A 24348-nucleotide genomic window follows, 5' to 3' on the forward strand; every position below is an offset into this window, starting at 1 on the left:
GTAGAAGTCTTCTACTTGAAATATGGTAGGATATTGTACTTACAGTCATGAAAATTGAAATTGTGCAGGGGGAATAATATTACCCTTAACATATGTCAGTAACAAGTCAAAGAAATTTGCACTTTATTCAAAAAGAAAAGTTTTGTGAAATTCTCTTTTTATTTTCCTTATATCGTTGTACGCATGTGACATCATACACTGTAGTAGTCTTCTTATCCAGCAGTGACTGGGCAGATACTTTAAAAATTCATAACTTTTAAACGGATTGTCCAATTTTCCTCAAACTCTCACTGATGTGTTCTACTAATATTGCTGCATTCTCTCAATCCTTATGTATATGAAGGCGAACTTGACCTTTAACTCAATTCATTTCACAGGGAAAGAAAAGGTTACATTGATAATTATTGAATTGAGCTGGACAGCATTCTGGTATTGTAAATAAGAAATGACAGCACTGAATCTGCAAGAACAAAGTGTACAGGGGGGATTGTGGACTTGATCATGATATACTCACAGGTGAAACCTTTGATGCCAAGGGTTTCTATTTCAATGTACACCAAGAGTCTGCTGTAGGTTTCAACCAATGCAGGTGATAGAGCTGTCCCTGGATGCTTGTGCCACTGAACAATCTTGTTCACAATCACATGAATCACACTTGAAGAGGGAGAGACAATGTTTGGTCATGAAATTGATATATCTGATCTCATTCTAGTAACAATTACTGTGCTTACCACAAAGAGAAAGAGAGGGAGAGAGCAGCATAAATAACATTACAATTACATATACCAGCTTGAGCAGTTACTCATTCCATGAGAATATCATAAAAGCACTTTAAATGCTGCCCATGAACAGTGGAGATACAAACTGTACAGTCAAAATCAGATATTATAGAGGTAAAGGTGCACAATTGTTTTCCCACATATTTCTACTTGCTGCTGCTCTTGGTACAAGCTTGGGATTTGTGGCTGAAGTCAACCGCAAGATCTTGTTCAAAATGCATGCAAAGCACATCTATCACATTTTTTTTTTTAAATTCTAAGAAGAAAATAAATCCCTAAAATCCTTTCCTACAAGTGACATTTCTTTTCCCAGGTTTTTCCTAGGTACATTTTCAAGAGAATTGTCTTAAACTGCATTATAGAGAACTGCATCTGCCACCTACCTCATTTTGGCATGGACAGTGAGTGAGTCCAAGAGGGTGAGAGGGATGGGTGTTGTCAGTCCTACTGCCACACAGGAGCTTGGTCCTGGCAGCGGTACTGTTGAGTTGGAATTGGTGATGTAAACATTTTCCACCAGAGTTTGGAATGGGCGTTGTGAAACCTCTTCAGCTGTGGAGTCTATCATGGACCAATGGGACAAGGCAAGCCACAGCAAATGCATTCATCACAGGCAATAGACCTCTAGTGACCATAAATACGATCCTCTTCGAAACATGCCTTATGAAGATGTAACATATTCCTTTGAACACACCACCTACACACACAGCACAAAACTAGAGCACTTTGCCTGCCATGCAGTCAACTGGGATGACATTACTTTTCATGCAATCACTATTATGTGATGCATATGTACATGGCTCTTCATTAACAGTAGGTTTATTGAATTTAGATCACTGACCACAGATTGACCTCTAACCCTTGACACAAAGGAAAAATATTCACATTAGTTTCTATCTATTACACCAAAAATAGGATTATTGAAACTACCTAATGGACTTCACCACTAGAAAATGGTACAGTCAAACCAGTCTATAGCAGCCACCCAAGGGAAACAACAAAAGTGGCAGCTATAGACAGGTGGCCACTATAGACAGGTTGGTGGCCATTTTGAATTTCAATACTTGCATTTTATAATAGCAGAAATGGACTTCACCACTTCAAAATGGTAGAGTCAAACCTGTCTATAGCAGTCACCCAAGAGAAATAACAAAAGTGGCCGCTACAGACAGGTTGGTGGCCATTTTGAATTTCAATACTTGCATTTTATAATAGCACAAAATGCTGCATGTTACTCTTAAAAAAAACCCCAGTAATTAAGTTTGCATGTGCAGCTTTTTTGAGGATTTTTGTTGTGCAATTCACTTAATTTTATTTATTCATTTATTTATTTTTTGCCTGCTTCTGTTCTTTTGATTTCAAAAATAACATTTCGGGCCTGGAGGAACTGCACTGGTTTGTACTGGTTTGCATGAACGGGTTCACGAGTGCCGAGTTCTATGGAGATTGATAATGTGTGAAGCTTACGTAAACAACAAACAATACCCAGACAAGTACATGTACCACCATATCATCCTTATTCAAAGGGACTTAACACTAATTAGTCGGCATTTTAGTAAAATTCTAGGATGTTATTGGGAGTTGTCTTTGCCTTTGTAGCATCTTCAGGGCAACATTACTGAAGCCTAAATCTAATCTATTCAAGTTAGTGGTAAGACAGCTTTTCATTTCAAAGAGCTGCATTAATTTTGCCAATCGTGTCTGTGTGAGTGTGACTGAGCTAGAACTCGGCAGAATTCACGCAATGAACGCAAAAGACATTGTATTCATGGCTGATTTCAAGAGGAAATCCAGTCCAGTCCACATTTAAGTTAGTCTGATAAAAAGAGTAAAATCTTACGAGTTCAACGGTAAAAATTTTACTGAAATCAGATGAAGAATAAGGAAGTTATGACATTTTGAAGTTTTGCTAATTTCTGCAAAACAGTTCTTGTACAGTGGATATGAACATGCAAATGAGTGAGCTAACCATGTCATGCCCTCACAATTTTCCATTGATCATGTACAAAAAAATGACGAAAATTCAATGTTTCTGTCACTGAAGTCTGAAACATGACATTATCCCTGGTTGTATAACTTCAGAATAGTGATCAGTTAGATATATGAGGATTTGAGCCGCAGGCATAACTGCGTTTGAATGAAAAACTGGAAATTCCACAATTTTATGTAGAAACTATATGATAAGTTGTGAGGGAATGACATGCTCACTTTGCCATTTGCATATTCATATTGACTGTTTAAGAACTGTTTCCCCCCAAAATAGTGAAACTTCAAAATGTCGTAAGTTCCTTATTTTTCATCAGATTTCGATCAAATTTATACCGTTGAACTTGTAATATTTTACTCTTTCTTATCAGACTAACTAATATTTGGACTGGGTTTCCCCTTTAACGGTTCAGCTAATTTTTTTTTTTTTTGTGGCCGCTATACACAGGTAGATATTCATGACGGGATACAAAGTGAGTGGCTGCTGGCTGCATTAGACAAAGGGTCCATAATATAGCAATTTCGTGCAGAACTCAAATACTTACATGCATTGAACTGCAGAGCTATCCTGTAGTCAGTCAGTGGAAGGTGCTGAGTCTTGAATGTTTGCTGGAGATACCTGATGTGTGAGACAAAGATAAAGAGAGGAAGGTGGAAGGATAATAACCAGTGGGGATCTTTAGCCTTACACCCCACAACACCTGACATTGCATTGTATAATTGTGCTTTAGTTCACCAAAGCATTTTGTGACAATATGTTACAGAGGAGTAGCAGCAAATGTAAAAGCAGATGAATAGAAGTCAAAAAATGAATTGAAATAGGCCATACTAGTGTGGTGTAGACAAGCACAGAAACGGCATCTTTTTATTCATTTTTTGTGATGAACAGAAGTCAGAAAATGAATTGAAATGGAACATACTAGTGTGGTGTAGACATGCACAGAAAAAGCATCTTTTTATTTATTTTTTGTGAAAAAAAAAGGTGAATCATAAAGATTATGTTGTACCTCTTTGAAACCTTGCACTCTACAGTAGACACAAATTTATTCTTCATATTTATTTTGTACTTCAACTTTTATCATCTACCCAACATCAAAGGGGAATGATTCTCTGAAATATCTGGATTAAGTGAAATGTAGTGATATTAAAAGAACACAGCAGTACAATTTGAGGAAAATCACGCAATTGCTGGGTGAGAAGACTATAACAGTTTCTCAACGTCACTGCAGAACGATGATATAAAAAAAGATATAAATTTACAAATTCTGTTTTTCTGGAACAATGAAAGAGTATTGACTAATCTCTTTCAGAAAGCAGGGGAGAATATTGTTACCTTTGACATATTATGCCAGTAAGAAGTTTAGGGAATGTGTGCTTTTCATACAAAATCAACTTTGAGGCATCTATATTATTAAGTAATTTGCTAAGGCGGTGTGTGTGTGTGTGTGTGTGTGTGTGGGGGGGGGGGGTGGTGGTCATGCATATGTATTCCTTATCTATTTCTTTTGTTTTTAATTGGCAATTTGGTACGGCTATCTCCTCTGAAGCCGTTGGCTCTGGGCTGCTAAGACCAGTGCTGTCGGCCTCAGGAGGGTCTGCTCTACTTGGCCAAGAAGACAACCCTTGAGTTTCCATGGGTTCTGCTCATCTCTTGATACCCAGGCAGGCAAAACAGGGGACAAAAATGAAGTAAGGAGAAACCAGAAATGTTGCTATGGCGACTGGCATAATCAAAATTGATTACAGACAGAAGGATGGACAGACAACCTGAAAAAATCATAATGCCTACGGCGACACTTCATGACAGAGGCATAAATATGTGTTTATCTTTTTCCTCTAATAAAAACATTGGAAAAAATATGAACAAAGAAAAACTATGAGGCCCTGAGACCTGTGAATTTCCACTTTGAGGCGGGGTGGGGGGGGGGGAGGGGGGTGTGGGGGTGTGAGATAAAAGGCAAATCTCAAGGGCAACCCCTTCCCCACCTTGTTTCAACAGGAAGAGAGATCTTTGGGCAGAACACACTCAGATGGGATTGCCATTGGGTGAAAAATTCACAAACCGGTGGAAGATTATCTTTTCAAATGTTTAAAAGGAAATATGAATAGTGATATAAGCTATTTGCACCTTTTAATAAGCTGAAAAGGTGTGTACAGTATGTGTGTGTGTGTGTGGGTCAGAGGGGGCTCCTGTATTTTTCTTTTTTTTTACGTTGGGTGGTGTGACTGTGGGGAAAATGTCGGGGGATCAAGGACAAAATGTGGGTATCACTATGTTTGTGTAAGGGTCAGAGATCTCCTGTATTTTTTTCTAAAGGGCGAGTGGCTGAGGGAGAAATTGGGGGGGGGGGGGTGGGTGGGTCAAGGGCAAATGTTAAGAGATCCTTTCCCCACCCCTTGAGTCTTTAGGCAGCATCTTGCGGGAGGTAGAGGATTTTGTTGTCAATCTTTTTTTTTCTTTTTTTTAAAGCCAAGTGTGTGTGAGATGAAATTTTTGAAGCTTCTCTCATCTGGGAGAGTAAACTCTTCCCTACCTATAACTGTTAAATTTTAAAAACCTAAATATATTAGCAGAATTTCTGGACTTTTTTTTTTTTCCTCTGGACATGCATTTCTTTCACTGTGAAATACAACACATTTTTTTTTACGCTTCTGCAGATCATGCCTTAGTGATCCCAATCTTTAAATTTGCTTTTCTCTCTCTCTCTTTTTTTATTTATGAAACTGCACCTCCTCACTATCTCTTATTTCAATCAATTTTTGAATGGGTCAACAGTTAAATACATTTCTTTTTTTTTTAAGCTTAGAGCTTGGTACTTTGAAATAAGTTTAAGAATGAAAAATTCATTTTGGCTTATATACACTCGGCAAAAAAAGAAAGTAAACACTTTTTCGAGTTTATTCTTTCTCATAGACTATTTGGCAAATCCATAGTCAAAAGATATGAGAAAAAGTAATGGTAACAGAGAAGATTAGATTAAAAACATTATTCCAAATTAAGAAAATTTGAAATGATATTTGGTTCTTGAATTTGTCTCATGCATTCTTAAATTCCTTAATCGAAAGGTGAAATGAAGAAATTTTGTCAATTTTATCATCTTTGTGGCTTACTCCCTATGTCATTTAAAGTTTGAATTGATAGAAAATTCTTATGTTCCACATTCAGTTTCCCAACTATGTTTTTATTTTAGAATATAAAGAGAAAAGAGGAAACGGAAACTTATTTCTGCCATTTCATTCATGTCTCTCATTGCGTTAAATTGGTCTTTTGTTATCATTGCTATCTTGGAGGGCATTTGCAAATGAATTTCAATATGTCAATTTTTGCAATTTTTATTTTTCTGCCTTGGAGGACAAAAATGAATGTGTTCACTCATGTATAAAGTTTCCATTTGTATAAACCTACTAGGTTAATAGCCAATTAAATAATCTTTAAAATGGTATATGACACAAGGACTTTTATCAAAATCTTCTACAAAAAATATTAACCGGAAACAGTGTTTACTTTCTTTTTTTGCTGTTTGTTTTGTGTTTCATAGGCATAATGCTGCATTTAGTTTTGACTTTCAAAATCCTTTTGATCATTGGAACCTGTCAACTCTTTTGTGTCTTGACCACAGAGGTCCACAGCGGCTTCGCACACTTGCATTTTTAGATCTGCAATGGCACTGCACTGTCCTGACATATTCTGGGTGCCTTCCACTTTCATGAAGCTGCCTGCACTGCAGGATTCTTTTAGGCATGTTTGCAGAAGTGTTATGGAACGACGGGATGTCCTCGCGCTATCCTCACAAGTTACCAAAGGTGTCAGAAAGTTTACTTCCGTGTCCAAATTTTGGTCTCGATCAAAATTTGGACACGGAAATTTTTCTTTCTCCCAAAGGTGCCGAAATGCCCGGACATGTTTATGAACAATAAAGTCAGTGAATGGACTCTTTCAAGAACATACAAAGAGTTTGCCGAATAAATGTGGAATTACTTAATTTACTTTCCGCATCTTCTTGCGTCAGATGCTATATGTGGGTGCAGAGACTGTCACGTTATTTAATATTAGAAGGAAGAAACACTGGAGCCCATTAAAGGTAGTGAATGACTCACTCTAGGTGTGTCCTGATGGCAGGAGGGGGTGGTCTTTGGAGAGGGGTCTTCTCCTTCTGCGCCTTGTGGTCCAAGTGGTTCCAGATGCAAGCCATGGAGAAGACATGGGTGCAGGATGGGTGATTGACGTCTGGTACTTTCAGACCCTGCAGAGAAACCCATGTATCGTATGAACGAATGTAGTACATGTGACTCATCAACTGCGCAAAAATATGACCTAACTATATTATGGTGTTGTTCAAAAGTCTGGGTAACAAGGAAAAGTAGAAATTACGCAGTGCGTAATATATGTCCCCGCCGGAAGTAGCATTTTGTAACAAAATGTGCAATATAGGTAAAAAAATCAAGGTCAAAGGTCAAAGAAGTCAAAGGTCAAAATTCTGTGTAGAAGTTTTGAAGCCCTCACCTAGTGCTATCACATAAAGCAAATGGAATCGAAATTGGGTTAGAAATGGCGAAGGAGTAGCATTTTGTAGCCAATGTACAATATAGGTCAAAAATCAAGGTCAAAGGTCAAAGAAGACAAAGGTCAAAATTCTGTGTAGAAGTTTTGAAGCCCTCACCTAGTGCTATCACATAAAGCAAACGGAATCAAAATCGGGTTAGAAATGGCGAAGGAGTAGCATTTTGTAGCAAAATGCACAATATAGGTCAAAAATCAAGGTCAAAGGTCAAAGAAGTCAAAGGTCAAAATTCTGTGTAGAAGTTTTGAAGCCCTCACCTAGTGCCATCATATAAAGCAAACGGAATTGAAATCGGGTTAGAAATGGCGAAGGAGTAGCATTTTGTAGGAAAATGCACAATATAGGTCAAAAATCAAGGTCAAAGGTCAAAGAAGTCAAAGGTCAAAATTCTGTGTAGAAGTTTTGAAGCCCTCACCTAGTGCCATCATATAAAGTAAACGGAATCGAAATCGGGTTAGAAATGGCGAAGGAGTAGCATTTTGTAGGAAAATGCACAATATAGGTCAAAAATCAAGGTCAAAGGTCAAAGAAGTCAAAGGTCAAAATTCTGTGTAGAAGTTTTGAAGCCCTCACCTAGTGCCATCATATAAAGCAAACGGAATCGAAATCGGGTTAGAAATGGCGAAGGAGTAGCATTTTGTAGCAAAATGTACAATATAGGTCAAAGGTCAAGGTCAAAGGTCACAACTGAAATTCTGTGTAGAAGTTTTAAAGCTCCCATGTAGTGCTATCATAGAAAGCAAACAGAATCAAAATTGGCTCATAAATGACAGAGAAGTAGCAAATTGAACATTTTGATCACACACGGACGCACACACGGACGGACGCATGGACGGACGGACGCACGGACGCACGGACGCACAGACACACACACGTACGGAGCCCGTTTCATAGTCCCCTGCTCGAACTCATTCGGCGGGGACAAAAAGGAGATGCGATACAAGTACACCAAAATACTACAGTGAACAAATGCCAAAATCTGATCTTAATGTTGAGCTGAACATTTACTAAACCTTTGATTCCAGTGTAAATGGAGGAGGACACATTAAAATTTATCATGATGCTAAGCATTAAACTAGGGAGGTGGAGATGATGAGCACCCACCATCTCAACTGCCCACTGGTAATAGGCACTATGATTATTCTTGACCACCCCCTGAATATAAGCACAAAATTGATGTCTTTCAGCAGTCCAATATTATCAATCCAATACTTTTTTTTTAAATGCTACAAACCAATACTTATCAAACAACCATTGCACTCTTTATCAAAACACAATTCTAACATGTTTGTCAACACAAGCCAAAAAAACTTCAAATCCTAGCCTGCCAGTAGAGCCACTTGTGTCATCATCTAAGAACAAAGAAGCATGTATACCTTCTTCTCAGGGTAGAGAAGGTCAGACAGCCGGAGAACAGGAAGAAACTCCTCCAGAGAGGCCTTCTTGATACTCCCAGAGATGAACTGCAGTAACACCCACATCAGGTGGTCCCGTCCCTTGGTCAGGCTTCGCCCATTTAGCTGGATAAAATAGAGCCACGCTCAGATGTTAAGATACATGCGGGATGCTGATGGTATAAGATACTGTAGTCCCCATGCAGAATGTAGATTCTTCCCTTCATTGTTTGTGCAACATTCTCATGAAATGATTCGATAAATCTTACTCAGCAAGCACTAATGCTATGTTCATGTCGTGACCATTTGGTTGTTTGTGCATACAAGAGATGTTAGAGAGCAATTCCACACCATGTCCAGGTTGATTTTAATATCAAAAGTAGAGTTATACCAACAGATTAAGAAATATCAGAAATACCATGTTCTGGTTGATTACGTGGCAACTATGTCTTTTCTCTTCAAAAATCATAAGTTTTATTGCTAGTTTCTTGCAACACACAACATATTGATGCAAAGGATGCAAATATGTCTTTTTTATTTTATGTGGAAAAACCAAGGAAATTCAGTAAAGATGTGATTCTCATGTGATTCTTGAAATTCCAAAACATGAAAATCTTTATTTCAAGTCTGCTTGAATAAAACATCTGTCATACTGTGAGATTTCTTGAAGCCTACAAATATTTAAGCAAAGTTAAACTAATGAAGGATTTCTTAAACGGACTACCTGTTGAAATTTCTGAAGTATGGTAAATCATATACAACGTATCAATAGAAAGCTAAGAGCATGAATAATGTCAATATGTCAGTTAAGATACCCAAAGGCTAACTGTAATATAATCAGACAAAATCCAAAAGCTGTATTCTTTTTGCTTTCCTGAGCAAAAGAGAGTTACGATTTTGGCTCTCTTTTGGATGATGTCAGCTTTTGAATGAAGAACAGTAGCACTGACAGCCAAGTGGCTGGGCGAACTGCGAAACAACGATGATAGCGCACTGCAAAGCTCTGCTCTAAACCGGCTTTTGCTGCAAAACATCTTGCATGGCGTGCATGCAATTTGTGTTTGTGCAGAAATCAACCCAAAGATCAGGCGGCGTATGGTTAGATGGTATCAGGAGTATCTGTCAATTCTTGCCATCTTAAATATGTGCTGATTGCAATGATGGATTTGTCAACACCTGCAACATAAAAGACAAAATGCACGGTGGGGAGAAGGTGTATGATCTTTGGTTGTGGCAATACCACTGTAGGGAAATACATTGTGCACGCTACGCCGGGGAAGATGCCCGTAAGGACAGAAAGGTTCACGCCGTACCAACGGGCATGGGTGAACTTCATTGGAACGCGTTGTAAGTTTGACGTCATAAATGTAAGGTTTGTTTCTCTTTCCCATAAGTGTGGTTTTTAAAACATGGTGTAGGCCCCATCTGTTTCTATTCGTTGGGCTTGTCATCTACTGTTGGTAGATGTAACAGAGCCATGGTCAGCCCCGAGTAGACCCTAGATCTAGTACAGTAGAGAGATCTTCTTGTAACACGTTGCTGTCGTGTGTCGTGTACTTGTCAGCGCTGATCCTTAAAATTGTCAGCTAAAATGTCCTTACAAGGGTATTTCATCCCCATTGAATCAGCTCTAGTGGAATGTCTGAGCCTAATTCATTCCTAATCTATGTTTAGCTTACCAATTTTATGAATTAATCACAGATCTCACATCTGCCTTCCAAACCACGGCGCTGTTCAAATCAACTGCTGTGGCAGCTGTGCATGGGCATACACATAGCTAGCCTTTTGGCAAGGCCTCGTGGCTGTGAAAGAGACTATGAAACTGCGAGAGAATGGGTGAACGCAAGACCGAGCGCCGCCGTGAGGCCTTTTGAAACCTGACATGAATTTCTTATCTTGAGCCTTGTTTCTCGCCGATTCTGCTACCGTATATGGTAACGGCCAATCAGCGACCGCATTGCTCACCACGCCGTCACATCTAATGAATACGCATAAGTATGCATGTCGGCGGCTCGCTCATCCGTAGCTGCCTGCATTGCCAGCACAGCGTTGACACGTCCTCATTAGCATACCAACTGTGCTCTGACTCATGAATATATGAATAATTCATATTTGCCTTCGTCGGGAGGCAGTAGGGGAAAAAACCCAGGTTTCAAAAGGCCTCGTGGCTGCGCCACTCGGTCTTGTGTTCACCCGTTTCTCACAGTTCTCGGTGTGGCGAGTTAGTCTCAATCTTCAGCCACGAGGCCTTGTCAAAAGGCTAACACATAGCCTATGCTGTATACAGCGCACGCAGTGCAAGCGCACGCCCTCTATACTCTTGGGTTGTAAGCATGGTAAGCAGTTGATTTGAATGGCGCTGTGGTTTGGAAAGCAGCAGTGAGATCTATGCAAGAAAATTTTTTATTTATTTTTTTTAAATAATTCATAAAATCGGTAAGCCAAACATCAATGAGATAGGCTTAGTTATTAAACTACAGCTGATTCAGTGAGGCTGAGCTGTATGCCCTTTTTTGGGTGTTTTGACTAGTTGGTTCTGCATGGCAATAAATACGAGATCTGTCTCTAGCTGACCATGTTTGCTCTAGTCCTACCATCGTTAGATAAGAAGCCCATCGAGAAGAGACAGATACCATTCGTCTATTTGCTAAGATGACAAATTAATTTTGTATTTCAACCAAAAGTTGTGGTATCGCTCACAGGACAGTCAGTAAAACGGGTCTAACGTTAGAGATAGTCTGTGCAAATCGTTGTAGGCCTATGTTACAGCTTACAAATTACATCACATGGCAGGGACTATCCACGTGGATATCTTAAACTTTCAGAAACCCAAATTTCACCATAATCACAGGATATACGTAGTTGCTTACCGGTATTCTAAATCACTCATGTAAATTTGTAGCATTTCCTTCATTGTTTAGCATCAATATCCATGTCACTTTCATGTCAATGCTAAATTTTCCTTCAAAACAACTTGTTCTTCCTGAGCGATTGCGACGTACGTACATTGCATGCAAAATATGAAACTGAAGTTACACGTTGTAGCTGTCTTTACTACGAGAGAGTGATGACGGAGAGAAAAACAAATTGCCAGTTAAATGAAGTCTGATAGGAAATGCAATTCCTAGATTGTACAAGACTACAAACAGACAGATAGACACCCACATACATGTACACACACACACCCACATACACAAATTTCTCAATAATGACTTAATTTTAGCTTTTTAGTGGAAAATGAGCAGAGAAAATGGGATTCCATCGGGATTTGATCCCGAGACCTCCGGATTGCTAGCCCGGTACTCTACCGACTGAGCTATACAAAGTCCTAGTTCAGTGTTCATCCCAGAAACCCTAAATTCTCAATGCTCAAATGGTCAGAAGCTACAGCAGTGAGTTTGTGTGTGACACACATACTTATTGTATGCACACACTTGAACCTGGCATAAACCCGAAGGATATTCAACTTGGGGATAAATGCGAGGGATCACCGACGTGCTGCAGCTTTCTGAGTACGTAACAAACGCAAACAGAAGAAAACTGACCAGAAATGAATATAATTTATTAGTGAAAAAATGAGCAAAGAGAATGGGATTCAATTTTTGATATTTACAATCGCTGCACAATGAACTGTTGTTCAATACATTACACAGCTAACTTCAATTCTAGATTGTGCAGGTAGTGTACCCCACAATCTATTGCGAAGATTGAGTTTGTATTGAGCGGCGCTTCCCCTCAACCGATTTCGTTCAAATTCATGTGAGTAATTGGAAATAAGCTATTAAGTATATCCTGTGATTTTGGTGTAATTTTGTTTTATGGCATTTGAGATGTCTACATGGATATGAAAGTACATAAGCCAGCTTTCCCATCTTGTCGGCCTTGACCCCCTGGCCTGCAGGAGAGCATGCTAATGCTGATCATACAACCGGGCTGCGGCACCACTACCTACTTCTGCCGCTTGCATGCCATCTTCCGCACCCCCAAATCTCCATCATATTTGTCGCTGTCATCACTCCTGGTTTCAAGATCACTCGTCTTCATCCTCATTGACTTATAAACTGAGGTTGAGATCGTCTTGGGCCATTTTGCATAAAGTATCAGATTGCTTGAACTCCATTCACCCTGACTTTTAAAAAAAATGCACACAAACTCACATGCAACGGCCGGCGCGTTTACGCCAGCGGAATGCGTCGTTTATGTGAGGACGTCATCAAGTGAGTAGCTAAATTCTAGATGAACTCCGAGGTCCTGAGTAAGGGAAATCAACACTCTGTTGTTTTTAATGCGAAATCTCTACCAAAATGGTAGCAGACAATGAATCTTTCCTGTGACATTAGCCTATATCCAAGGCTGCACACTGGCACTGGTCCGACGATCCCTGACCAGTAAAAATCACTGTCGGACAAGTAACTTTTCAGGAATGGACCAGTAAAACATAAAAAAACTGGGTACCTACAATGTACTCGTCAGACAGATAAGTTGGACCAGTAGAAAAAATGGGTTAGTGTGGAGCCCTGCTTTATCTAATATGCAAATTTCATGCAGATGAATTCATTCAACAATGTTATAAGTTCCTTCCTACAAACACAACACAGACGGAATGGTTTGTCTCTCAGCAATACTCAGACTCATTGAACTCTTAACATGCACTGCACTGTCGGCAGAGTGTGGATTCAAAGAAGAAAGCTTGTAACATCCTACACACTCAATCAAGGTTTCTTCCACGATGTGACATCTTTGATTATTACACACACAGTATGTATTGTGTAATGTGCTGATGGTACAAAGGGCATCATGGAAGCATGAAATGCATCTATCATGTGCAATAAAATGGAAAGTGGTGCTTGATGCAAAGCAAATACGCTGTTGACAATTCTTCACACATGCTCTTTGTTTTTTTTTCCCCAGGTAATAAGAATTTGTTTAACAAAATCAAAATATCATAATCTACAAGATTGTGTCATAAGATTTTTTTAAACAATCAATTTCTAATTTTAATTAATTAATTATGCAAATTAAGCTCAAGATCATATTTTAGCCTAATTAAAAGCATTGAGAGTATAATTTTTGATCTGTAGATCTGTTTTAGCATATTCAACAATTGTACATCACAAAAAAGTCATTTCAATTCTTATATATTTTATTGTTTTCAGAATTTCTTATGTATTTCCTTGTTTTTCAACTTTTGTTTTTCTTTGTTTTTTATTGGAAATTGTCACTGACCACTTTTCTACCATAAATAGCATAAAATTAATCAATGAAAGTGATTAATTGTAAAAATAATCAGGTTTTTATGACTTTCATGACAGAGCGCTGTTTTCCATAGGAAATGTACACAAAATCACAAAATTTGCCCGTTTTGGGACGACATTCCTTTACATAAATGGGCGTGGCTTCGCAAAAGTATGTGTGGACGTTGCAAATTTAGTCTCAAAAGTTTTGCGAGACTTTAACGAAGAAAATCAAGAAGCCTCGCAACGAGGCCTTCTCGTGTTACAGAATTATAGCGCGAAACGTCCAGGGGGGCGGATTCCGCCCCCTCCCCCCCCCCCCCCCCCCCCTGGCCCTTTTAGGGTTAAATGCATTGAAGCGAGGAAGCCATGTGGAAAACAAAAATACTGTAAGGCCCTCATGGCTGTGTCACTCACTCTTGTGTTCATCCATTTCTGTCAATGCTCAGTGTGGCAAGTTAGTCTCAGTCCTTGGCCAAAATGCCTTGTCAAAAGCCTATGACTGGCATGAAGCTCACTTCAAAATAGCTTTCTTCAGATACCTAGTTTTACAAACCTTTTCATGCAAAGATTGCACCATGCTGGGAAAGCTGACAAACTGGAACAATGCAAAGATGATAAGCTGTGTAGACAGGTGTTGCCATGGTGCCATAGGCCATGAACTCGGCATGTTGCTGCCATCCTGTGTCTCCACCCTTTCCATGGCTACAATCAGGAGATTAGCTAGCTCCTCTTCGAGTGCAAGGCTCCGAGTCTTTTGCTATCAGACAAAAATAACAATAGAAGAGTGGAATTAATATACATACAGCTGTACAGCCATCTTCAAGTAGATTTATTGATTATATGCCGAAGAAAATTTGAAATGAAAGTCTAGGCAATGTAATAGCATCACACTGGTTGAGCACGACATCATCACATCTTTAACACGACCTGAAAAGACATGCTGAAAATCACATACTCTCCACCATGTGGGAATGTGGTAAATGCCGAATTTCAAATAGTAAAGCATACAAATTCAGCCAGACTAAAGCAACAACTGAAGAACAATAGCTTTTACAGGGTGTCACTGTTGGTATTTTAGTCATATCATAATAGTGCTTTGTCCATCACACACTGCAGCAGTGGTTTATACAATTGCAAATATACCAGTAAATGTGGCAACACACTCCTATCCTGTGGTAATAGATGCTTGTTCAAATCCAAAGTCTAGTATCTGTTGGACTTATGCCAGCGGTCTTGACACTGTCTTCTTATCATATATTTTGTTGCATGTCAGCCATCATGAGACAAATCCCAACAATAATGTCCCTCAAATGTTGTATCAGTTGGACACCTTACAGCAGACAATCACTACCATCATATTCCCCAAACAATACTGATTGCCTGTAGATTAGCATACAGAATAGTCAAAAATCTATAAAGTGGTACCTGATTCTTGATTGATCATTCTTCACATATGGTCTCACAAATCTACAATAAACCAAAATTCTGTCACAGCACTGCTAAATCATGCTGTAGTAATGCAATTTTGGGGGTTAACTTTGTTATTACTAGTACTGAGGTCCCTTCTGACACACAATTACATTTTAATAGGAGATGCAGTATGCCCAGATGTGGTAAGAGATGTTTCCATGAACCCAATACTTATCAGCCAGATTGGATTGGCTTAATATGCAATGTAAATTATAAATCCAACAATGAATCAACATGTTCTCTCGAGCTAGAACTTGACAGTATACCTCCACAAAAACAAGTTGTATTCAAGTTAACATTTTATCATGGGGAAAATGCCAAGAAGCAAGCAGAAAAAGAAAATTCATAATTCTTAAAACAAACATCATGATGATGTTCTTACCACTTTGTTGAGAGACAACAGGGTGCAGACCATATCTCTTGAGTAAGGCTGCTCTAAGACATACCTCAGCAGGCCAGTTTGTGGTTTCATCGCATACTGTGATTAAAAAGGAATTACATCATTGATAACTGACTTTAAATATCTGCCTGGGATTGGAAATTGCTAATAGCAAATGAAATGACCAGAGACTCCAATTCTCCTGCTTTGAGGGTGTTTCTCAAAATCTTCAGCTCTCCTGCTTTAATCTAAATTTCTCCTTCTCTAGCTGTGTGTCTCCCACGGAATGTGTATCCTCCCTGCTTCAACAAAGGCTGCTTTCTCCTGCCAAACTTTAGTTTTGTCATATTTATATTTTAAAAGATAGGGCTAAGATAGCACCAGAGAGCATCATTAACCACAGAGCCTCCAAGGCCCTTTAAGCCATCCATGGCAGATTACAATGTCTAGCATCATCATCAAGCATATTTGCTTAAGGCAATGCTTTACATAGAATAAAGGCAGTCTGTTTGTTTTGATACAAGATATGAGAGGAACAAAAAGAAAAACAAATTATCTGAATATAAATGTACATGTAATAGAAGAACATGAACAACTACTTTAAAGATGATTTCAACACATCAAATCAATGCAGCTCTCTCAACATTCATACAGCATAATCAGGAAGGTTCTTAATAGCGATCAGGAGACACACTTGTACTTGTATTTCAATAGGCCAAAATCAGAAAGGCTTGGATACGTGTAGGTATTCTCTTGCCAGAGCATGGATACATAAATAGGTTGTCAGAGTGCCTCCTGCAAAATCAGGGAGATTAGCCCTAGAAATGTCATAACAAATATATTTGCCCAGATTTGTTACATATATATACTAGGTATGTGATTGCATTTGTTTGTAAACAGCACCAAAGATAAAGGGTTCATGTCATACTTTTGAAGCCAAATTTGGGAAAATCAAGCAAAGTGTGTCTTTGAAATATCAGATCTAAATGTACATTTAACCAAAGCAGGAATTAAAGATATTGCCTGCAATAGTTAAACTGATTTTAGGTAATCTCCAAATATGGGAAAACCTCACCATGTCAAATGGAAGCAGGCCTTTCATTGGGAAAGCCAGGGTCACTGCATCCAGCTTCCATGAGTTACTGGTGTTGTTTGAGTGACCGATGATTGGTAGCAGGAAATGACGGCCTGTTTGGTATGACAAAAAATACTTTGTATTAAAGAATGCCAATACTACTCATAACTATCTACAAGACTGGACTACAAACAACACCATTCCCCAATCTTTATAAGATGGATCATGTGTCATGGTCTCTACGACTAAAAAAAAAAACCAAAACAACAAACAAATGTGGAGGTACTTCTACCTAGCAACAACTGTACAATTTTTAACACCTGTTTGAAATCTTGGTGATAAGAAAACAACAACCATTTCTGTTAACTACAAAAAGAATAATAATAGTTCAGCATATAAAGCACTTTCAGAATTATTTGCTACAATAGTTGATACACCATTCTAATATTACAGGTTTGTTTTTGCATCAACACTAACTAAATGTGGGCTGTCATGTTAATTCAAATATCAATTCTACAGGCAAGGCACTATGTATCTAATAACAGTTTAATCACAGGTCATTACTAATAGCAAAAACAAAACAAAACAAACAAATAAACAAACAAACAAACAAAACAACAAAAAAAACGGTCATGCAACAATGTATTTCAATCACTTATCATTCAATCATGTCCGACAATATGCAAGTGATCCTTGGTCACACTGTATGGAGTAAATCTTTGTATCAGGAATAAGTGCACATGAAAATAAGAGACCCAATGGTCTCACACTTGCCCGAGTATTGCAAGTTCACCTTCTACACATTCTGGCAGACTACTATCCAAGAATTGTCTCACAAATTGTAGCCAAACATCTGTATTGAAAGGCATTTTATTGGTCATGGTAAATATGTGTGGGAAGGGATAGTCAAGGAAACAACATGTACATTGTAAATGAAGGAATATTCATCAACAACTTCCAATTTACTGCCAAACTATGTATCATAGTTCACTGACATGCTGAGTCTAGCCTTGTTACTACAGACTTAAACAGACTTAAAGCTGCATGGTCCCTGTGTACATGGTTCATGTAATACAGGCTATCCATCTTGTCAGATCTCCTCTGATGGAAAATGTAAACAAACAAACCTGTGTTGTTCCAATATCAAGTGTGTGGGCATTTGTTTTTAGTGTTCAATGTTCAGTGAATAGAGTTCAGTCACTTTCTGTATCAGGTGTCATGTCTGATGCTATCATAATTTACATAGGTTTTTTTTTTTTTTTTAAGGGTGTGTTTTATCTTAAGTTCTGTTCATACTGTATACCAATGCTTTCATTTCAGTTGCAGCACATGTTGACACCACCATTCACATTTGTTCTACTCCGTAATAGTGGAGAGTACATGTATATTAGTGTTGAGATGTGTGGGTTGGTATAGCAGTCTTAGGAAAGGGATAACTGCTCAAATCATAAGGACACTGAAACAAGCAAGCAAAATTACTGGTGTGCAATACCAATGGGATGATATCTGCACACAGAGAATTATTAGGAAGGTTGAGTATATTGTCTCATGCGCAAATCACCCCCTGTCTGAGAAATATGTGCAAATGCAAATGCCATGAAACATTCTTGTGTGTGTGTATTTTATCACTCGCATTCTTGAGTGTGCTGTAGCAGTTACATTCTTGTGTGTGCTGTTTCAGCCACATTCTCTGTGGGATCTTGTTCAAATTTGTTGAGTTTCTAAGGGAGTTTTATTCCAGGTAGTAAGTTTTTATTGATAGTGTTGTTCCAGATTTTCATAGGATGATATGTCAATATTTTGTTTGTATGTGCTGTATCAGCCGTATTTTTTTGTTGTAAGTTGTATTTCATTGTATTTCACAACTGTTGTTATATATAGTACATGGATAGATACAGAAAAAAACAGGTGCAATATTGGATATCATGGATGTATATTTTGTTATTGAGTGTTAAGTTTTTCTTTGTTATTTTATATGAATTAATGATGTGTGTTGTTATTTTCTGTGTTTCATTTTGCAATGTGTGTTTTTTATATATGTGTGTATCTATGTACATTGTATGCCACTTGAATCACAAAAAGATTTCCATTTTATGGCCAATAAATAAATGAAATGAAATGAAATATGGATCAAAAGTTATGAACCCTAATCGAAACACGTTTGTAAAAGTTCGTTGACCCATGTTTGAGACCTTTAACCTTGAGATGACCTTCAACTCCCCAAGGAACATCTACCATCCAAGTTCGGTCACAAACGGAAAAAGGATCAATAAGTTATGAGCCATAATCTAAACGCGCCATAAAAACTCTGCATTGGGCCCTACAAGTTCGTTGACCCCTGTCTGTGACCTTTGACCTTGTGGTGACCTTCAACTCCCCAAGGGACATCTACCATCCAAGTTTGGTCACAAACGGACATATACTGTATATTGAAAGTTATGAGCCATTATCGAAACGCGCCGTAAAAACATAACATTGGGCTCTCAAATTCATTGACCCCTGCCTGTGACCTTTGAACTTGAGGTGACTTTCATGTTGGTAAAATGTGTAACTCTGTATAACTATTCTCCCCTCCAAGTTTGATTGAAATTGATGTCATTGGTAGAGAGTTATTCAAGATTTTGTAGCGTTACAGACGGACGATGGACGGACAGACGCCGCAGGTGATCCCTTAGTCTCCCCTCACCTCCGGTGGGCTCGACAAATAGCAGTGGCATTAAAAACTTACCAGTGATTGTCACCAAGTTAGCTACTGGCCTGAATGAGTCAATGTAGTTAGCAAGTTCTTCTCCAATAGCCTAATAGAAGAAATAAAGATGAACTGCAAAACATTATGGACAAATTAAAGAAAGTGATGAAGAAAGCATTTAGTTTCTGACCATCATTTAAAATTCATGCCATCTCACACATATTTTTTGAACCAAAATCTATGCATGCATCAGTACATCTATCTCAATTGATAGTATTAATCAGAAACTCTGGGATGTCATGAGCACTAAAACTTACATTGTATCAGCATGGCACTTAACAGAAACACGCCTTTGAGTAATCACTTGATAAAGTAGTCGGTAGATAATTTAATACATGAATCTGCAGATTTTTTCTTAATGTACTTCTATCTAAATCTGTTACTTTTACTGGGTAACATGTTCATTACAATAAAGGTGGTCTTCCATGATGGTTCGTGTATTTGTGTTTAATTACTCAGAAAATAAGTTGAATTTGTTCTAAATCTTTACCATGGTATATCAAAGATTGTTTCATGATTGAAGAATTGATGTTTCTATATCTTCTTCCAATGATCAAAAGCACAGAAAAGTCAAAAGCACTCTTGATAAACAATCATCATTTACCACTAGTCTTAAATCAAAGTTCTCAGAAAGCATCCCCATTTGTATTCCACTTGTCCCTGTGTAAGGCTGTGGAAAAAATGAATAAAAATCATAGTACTAGGTTTACCCAATGTTTGGCAGGTCCATTTTCTGGGAAGACTTTGAGGATTTCAGTCACTGCAAAGTATGCTGGAAGGAGGCAGACATTTCTATCGATGATGTGCATCACAACCTGGAATAAGCAAGATATAGACAGACACATATACTGCACAAACCATTTGGCTTCACACAACACTTTGCACACAAATAGCACAACATCAATTTTTACTGAAAGTTACTCTTCACTCTTAAATTATTGACATGTAAGTTGCTTTCAGGTTTTCTTCAAATAACAAGGCAAGTGCCAAAATGTGTCTCGCCCTTTCGCGTAGAAGAAATTAATGTTTTTGTAACTCCTGGAAGTTCATAGACACCACCTATGACCTTTGACTTTGTGGTGACCTTCAACTCCCCAAGGGACATCTACCAGCCACGTTTGGTCACAACCAGATATATGGATCAAGTTATGAGCCATAATCAAAATGCGACATAAAAACTTAACTCGGGCCCTAAGAGTTTGTTGACCCCTGTCTGTGACCTTTGACCTTGTGATGAACTTCAAGTCCCCAAGGTACATCTACCATCTAAGTTTGGTAACAAACAGACATGTACATCAAAAGTTATGAGCCATAATCGAAACACGCAGTTAGAAACTGAACATTGGGCCCTAAAGTTAATTGCCCCTGCCTGTGACCTTTGACCTTGAGATGACCTTCATGTTTGGTAAAATGTGTAACTTTGTATAACCACTCTTCCCTCCAAGTTTGAGTGAAATTGAAGTCCTCAGTAGAGAGTTATTCAAGTTTGATGTAGCGTTATGGACGGACGAAACGGAAGGACGACGGACGGACAGACGCCGCAGGCGATCCCTCATAGTCTCCCCTCAATTCTGGTGGGCTCGACAAAAAACTGCAGTACTGTGAACTGACTGGAAAAAATAAAACTAACAAAGTGGACACATACAATGTACAGCACAGTGTCAGTATACATGTCTCCACGAAAACAACCAAAAATATCACTGAAAGGCATGACTACATTGTGTATAATCCTATCAAACAGTGCTCAATGTGGAAAGTAATCAAATTCACATTCGCATATTCTTACTGAAAATTGATAGCAATGCATATGAATTTATGTTAGGGCTAACTTCACCACAGCCAATAAGTTAAAGTTTCAAGTGTGGATAGATTGAACTTGATTGCTTTTAAAGTAAAAAAAACAACAACACAAACATCATAAAATCTTTGTACACAGTTCATTGATTCACTCTCACCTACATTCTTCAAAAAGATGAATCCCTATTCAGACACCTACTCTTTGTAGCCACGAGTAGGCTCTACACTCATATGAATTTTAAATTACTTTGAATTTCTTCTTGTGAGGCACTGCCTAAGCACATGGAATATGTAAAACCTCTTTAACTTGTACTTCATTATTATTAATAGAATTTTAATAATACTTCATTTCATTTGCATAATTTAAGAATTTTCTCTTACTTGGTCATATCTACACTGAATGTTGGTGAAATAACTTCCATTTCATTATGCAGTCTACTGTATAGGCCTATTTCCATTTTATATGGCACGAAAATCAACACATGTTCTCCCCCAAACATTTCACTCCTTTTAGCCAACATGTGAGCAGTATCTCTGCCCACTGCATGGGAGTACAGTTCGACCTCGATTATCCGGCCATGTCGGGACCGGCGCTCATCCGGATAAGCGAATTGGCCGGATATGGGAGACACAATGTTAATGTAGGCTATATAGCTGACGTTCAAGCTGCCGTCCCAATGAACTGGCAGCTATAGGCAGGTAGCGTTCCCCGCAACGGTGGTGTAATCTATGCTAGCCTGCGCAAAATTGTAGTCCCTTCTTCACAAAAATAAAGTATATCTTTATGTGAAAATCATACATGTTTCACCTAAGGCACAACAGAAAAACTGTGTTAGGGAGATATCTTCGTCGCGACGATATGAGACAAAAGAACGTCGCCAATCGTCCCCGACGATCCAAATTTTGGGCCTCATGTGCTCATTACTGCGCTCTTTTTGGCTCATTATAAATATCAACAAAAGATGGCTCCGACGAGTCGGAACAAAGTCGTCTCTTTTCGTCGCGACTAATCAATTAAGGAGGTCTTTTGTCGATCGGCGAAGCGTTTCAGTGATTGTTCAAACGTCGCACATCGTCCCCGACGACTGCGTATTCAACTTGACTAACCGTTTTGTAAAGGTTTTGGTGATGGTTTCGCGTCGCTCATCGTCCCGACGATTGACCATTGAATTTAAATCACCGTTCCGTGGCGAGTTTGTTAATCCATAATTGTTCAAACGTCGCACTTATCGTCCCGACGATTATCCATTCACCTTGAATCACTGGTCAGAGACGCGTTTAGTAATTGTTAAAGCGTCGCGCATCGTCCCTAGGCTTGCCCATTGAACTTAAATCACCGTTTGGTATGAGTTTGAAACGTCGCACATCGTCCCGACGATTGCTCATTCAATAATAGAAATTGCTCGATGCTGAGGTGTTTATTTTTTCTAACATCGCGAGTGGTCCCGACGATTGCCCATTGAATTGAAATTGTCGTTCAATGATTGCCACCAGGGTAATTCATCTTCTATGAAGCCTTGCTCTTATGTTTGCCATACTTGTCTGTAAACATTAAAAAAACATCGTAACGAGATCCGATGGCTGTCAGACTCCCGAAATTCTTGAATGAATCATGAAAAAAAAGTGATAAACGTACATTATTATCTTTCCACAAGTCCAGAGCTTGAAAGAAAACATCCGGCATTTATTTTATCATCGTACGGAGTTGAATATCATTGTTATTCATTTCCGAACGTCAAAGCAAATTTCCGACACTTATATTAACATCTTTCAGAGCTGAATGTTATTGCTATTCACTTTCGAACGCATAAGCAAATATCCGGCATTTAGTATATCATTAGTAGTCATTTCCGAACGTCAAAGCAAACATGCGATATTTATTTAATCACCGTACGGAGTCGAATATTACTGTTATTCATTTCCGAACGCAAAATCGAATTTCTGACATTAATTATAGCACCGCACGGAGTCGAATATTACCGTTATTCATTTCCAAAAATAAAAACAACATCTGACATTTATTTTAGCATCTTATACGGAGTCGACTGTTACCGCTGTCCATTTCCAAAAGTAAAGGCAAACATCCGACTTTTTTGGTGGCCCGACGTGCGTTTTTGGTGGCCCCGGTCCACCGAGCCACCGTTAGTGTCGAGCCCTGGTGTATACCTCACTAACCTCAGCTTGTTGGGGGAAACTTATACTGCCATACGAGGGGAAATGCTTTCATCTCTTCTAGAGAGCTTCCCTATGAGCGAATGAAAATCTTTGTTTGGCATTTTCATTTCTATACTCCATAATCATTCGTTGTTTCCAAACATTTTCATGATGTCGGTATTTCAATATCATAATATTTTTCTTAATGTATTCCATTTTCATTCCTTGACTAAAGTCAGTAAGTCCGCCACAAGTACGGTAATCGCTACGTTTCGCGCAGTGCAATATGTGCCGAAGTGCGAAACACGTGGTTATCAAGTTCAATGAAACGCGCCGTCCATGCGTGCTTCTTGTTTGGTTTCGTAGTAGGTCCATGGTTACGGCAAAGACAATAAACGGAGGAGGCACTCCGTATAGTGTTTTTCGTTTACAGTAAACAGTTAACATTCGATACAAATAAATTAATAGTCACGTCTTTTACTGTATGATGATTGCCAAGTCGGGAAGAAGTATCTAGAGGAACTTCTCAGTTGATATGTCCGTTATGTTCATTCTAATTTTCACACGCAGTGGTACGCAGATTTTATGAGTGTGAGATCGAAAGAAGTTTCAATATAAATGTTGCCATGATATTATTTAGGCCTACTGTTGTGTAATTGGGTAGGTGTAGCTCTTACACTATAAACTTCAGCTGGTTGCAGCGGCATCTAGGAAAGCGATATTTTCTTCGGCATTCGGGACCTTTTTTATATTATCATTATTTTTT

General features: G+C 38.6%; 1 protein-coding gene across 1 annotated transcript in view; it reads right to left on the reverse strand.

The window, feature by feature from the left end:
* Window positions 1–24348, reverse strand: part of LOC140234098 (mediator of RNA polymerase II transcription subunit 23-like) — a 126425-nt gene that overhangs the window by 51126 nt on the left and 50951 nt on the right. Inside the window, exons 8-17 of the mRNA XM_072314179.1 lie at window positions 20342–20446; window positions 19611–19680; window positions 16883–16995; window positions 15811–15906; window positions 14512–14715; window positions 8704–8847; window positions 6864–7009; window positions 3311–3384; window positions 1163–1340; window positions 515–654 (exon numbers count right to left, since the gene is read on the reverse strand). Coding sequence (XP_072170280.1) covers window positions 515–654; window positions 1163–1340; window positions 3311–3384; window positions 6864–7009; window positions 8704–8847; window positions 14512–14715; window positions 15811–15906; window positions 16883–16995; window positions 19611–19680; window positions 20342–20446 — 1270 coding nt within the window. The remainder of the gene's footprint in view (window positions 1–514; window positions 655–1162; window positions 1341–3310; window positions 3385–6863; window positions 7010–8703; window positions 8848–14511; window positions 14716–15810; window positions 15907–16882; window positions 16996–19610; window positions 19681–20341; window positions 20447–24348) is intronic.

This window comes from Diadema setosum, chromosome 10 (assembly GCF_964275005.1).
Source record: "Diadema setosum chromosome 10, eeDiaSeto1, whole genome shotgun sequence".
Lineage (NCBI taxonomy): Eukaryota > Metazoa > Echinodermata > Echinoidea > Diadematoida > Diadematidae > Diadema > Diadema setosum.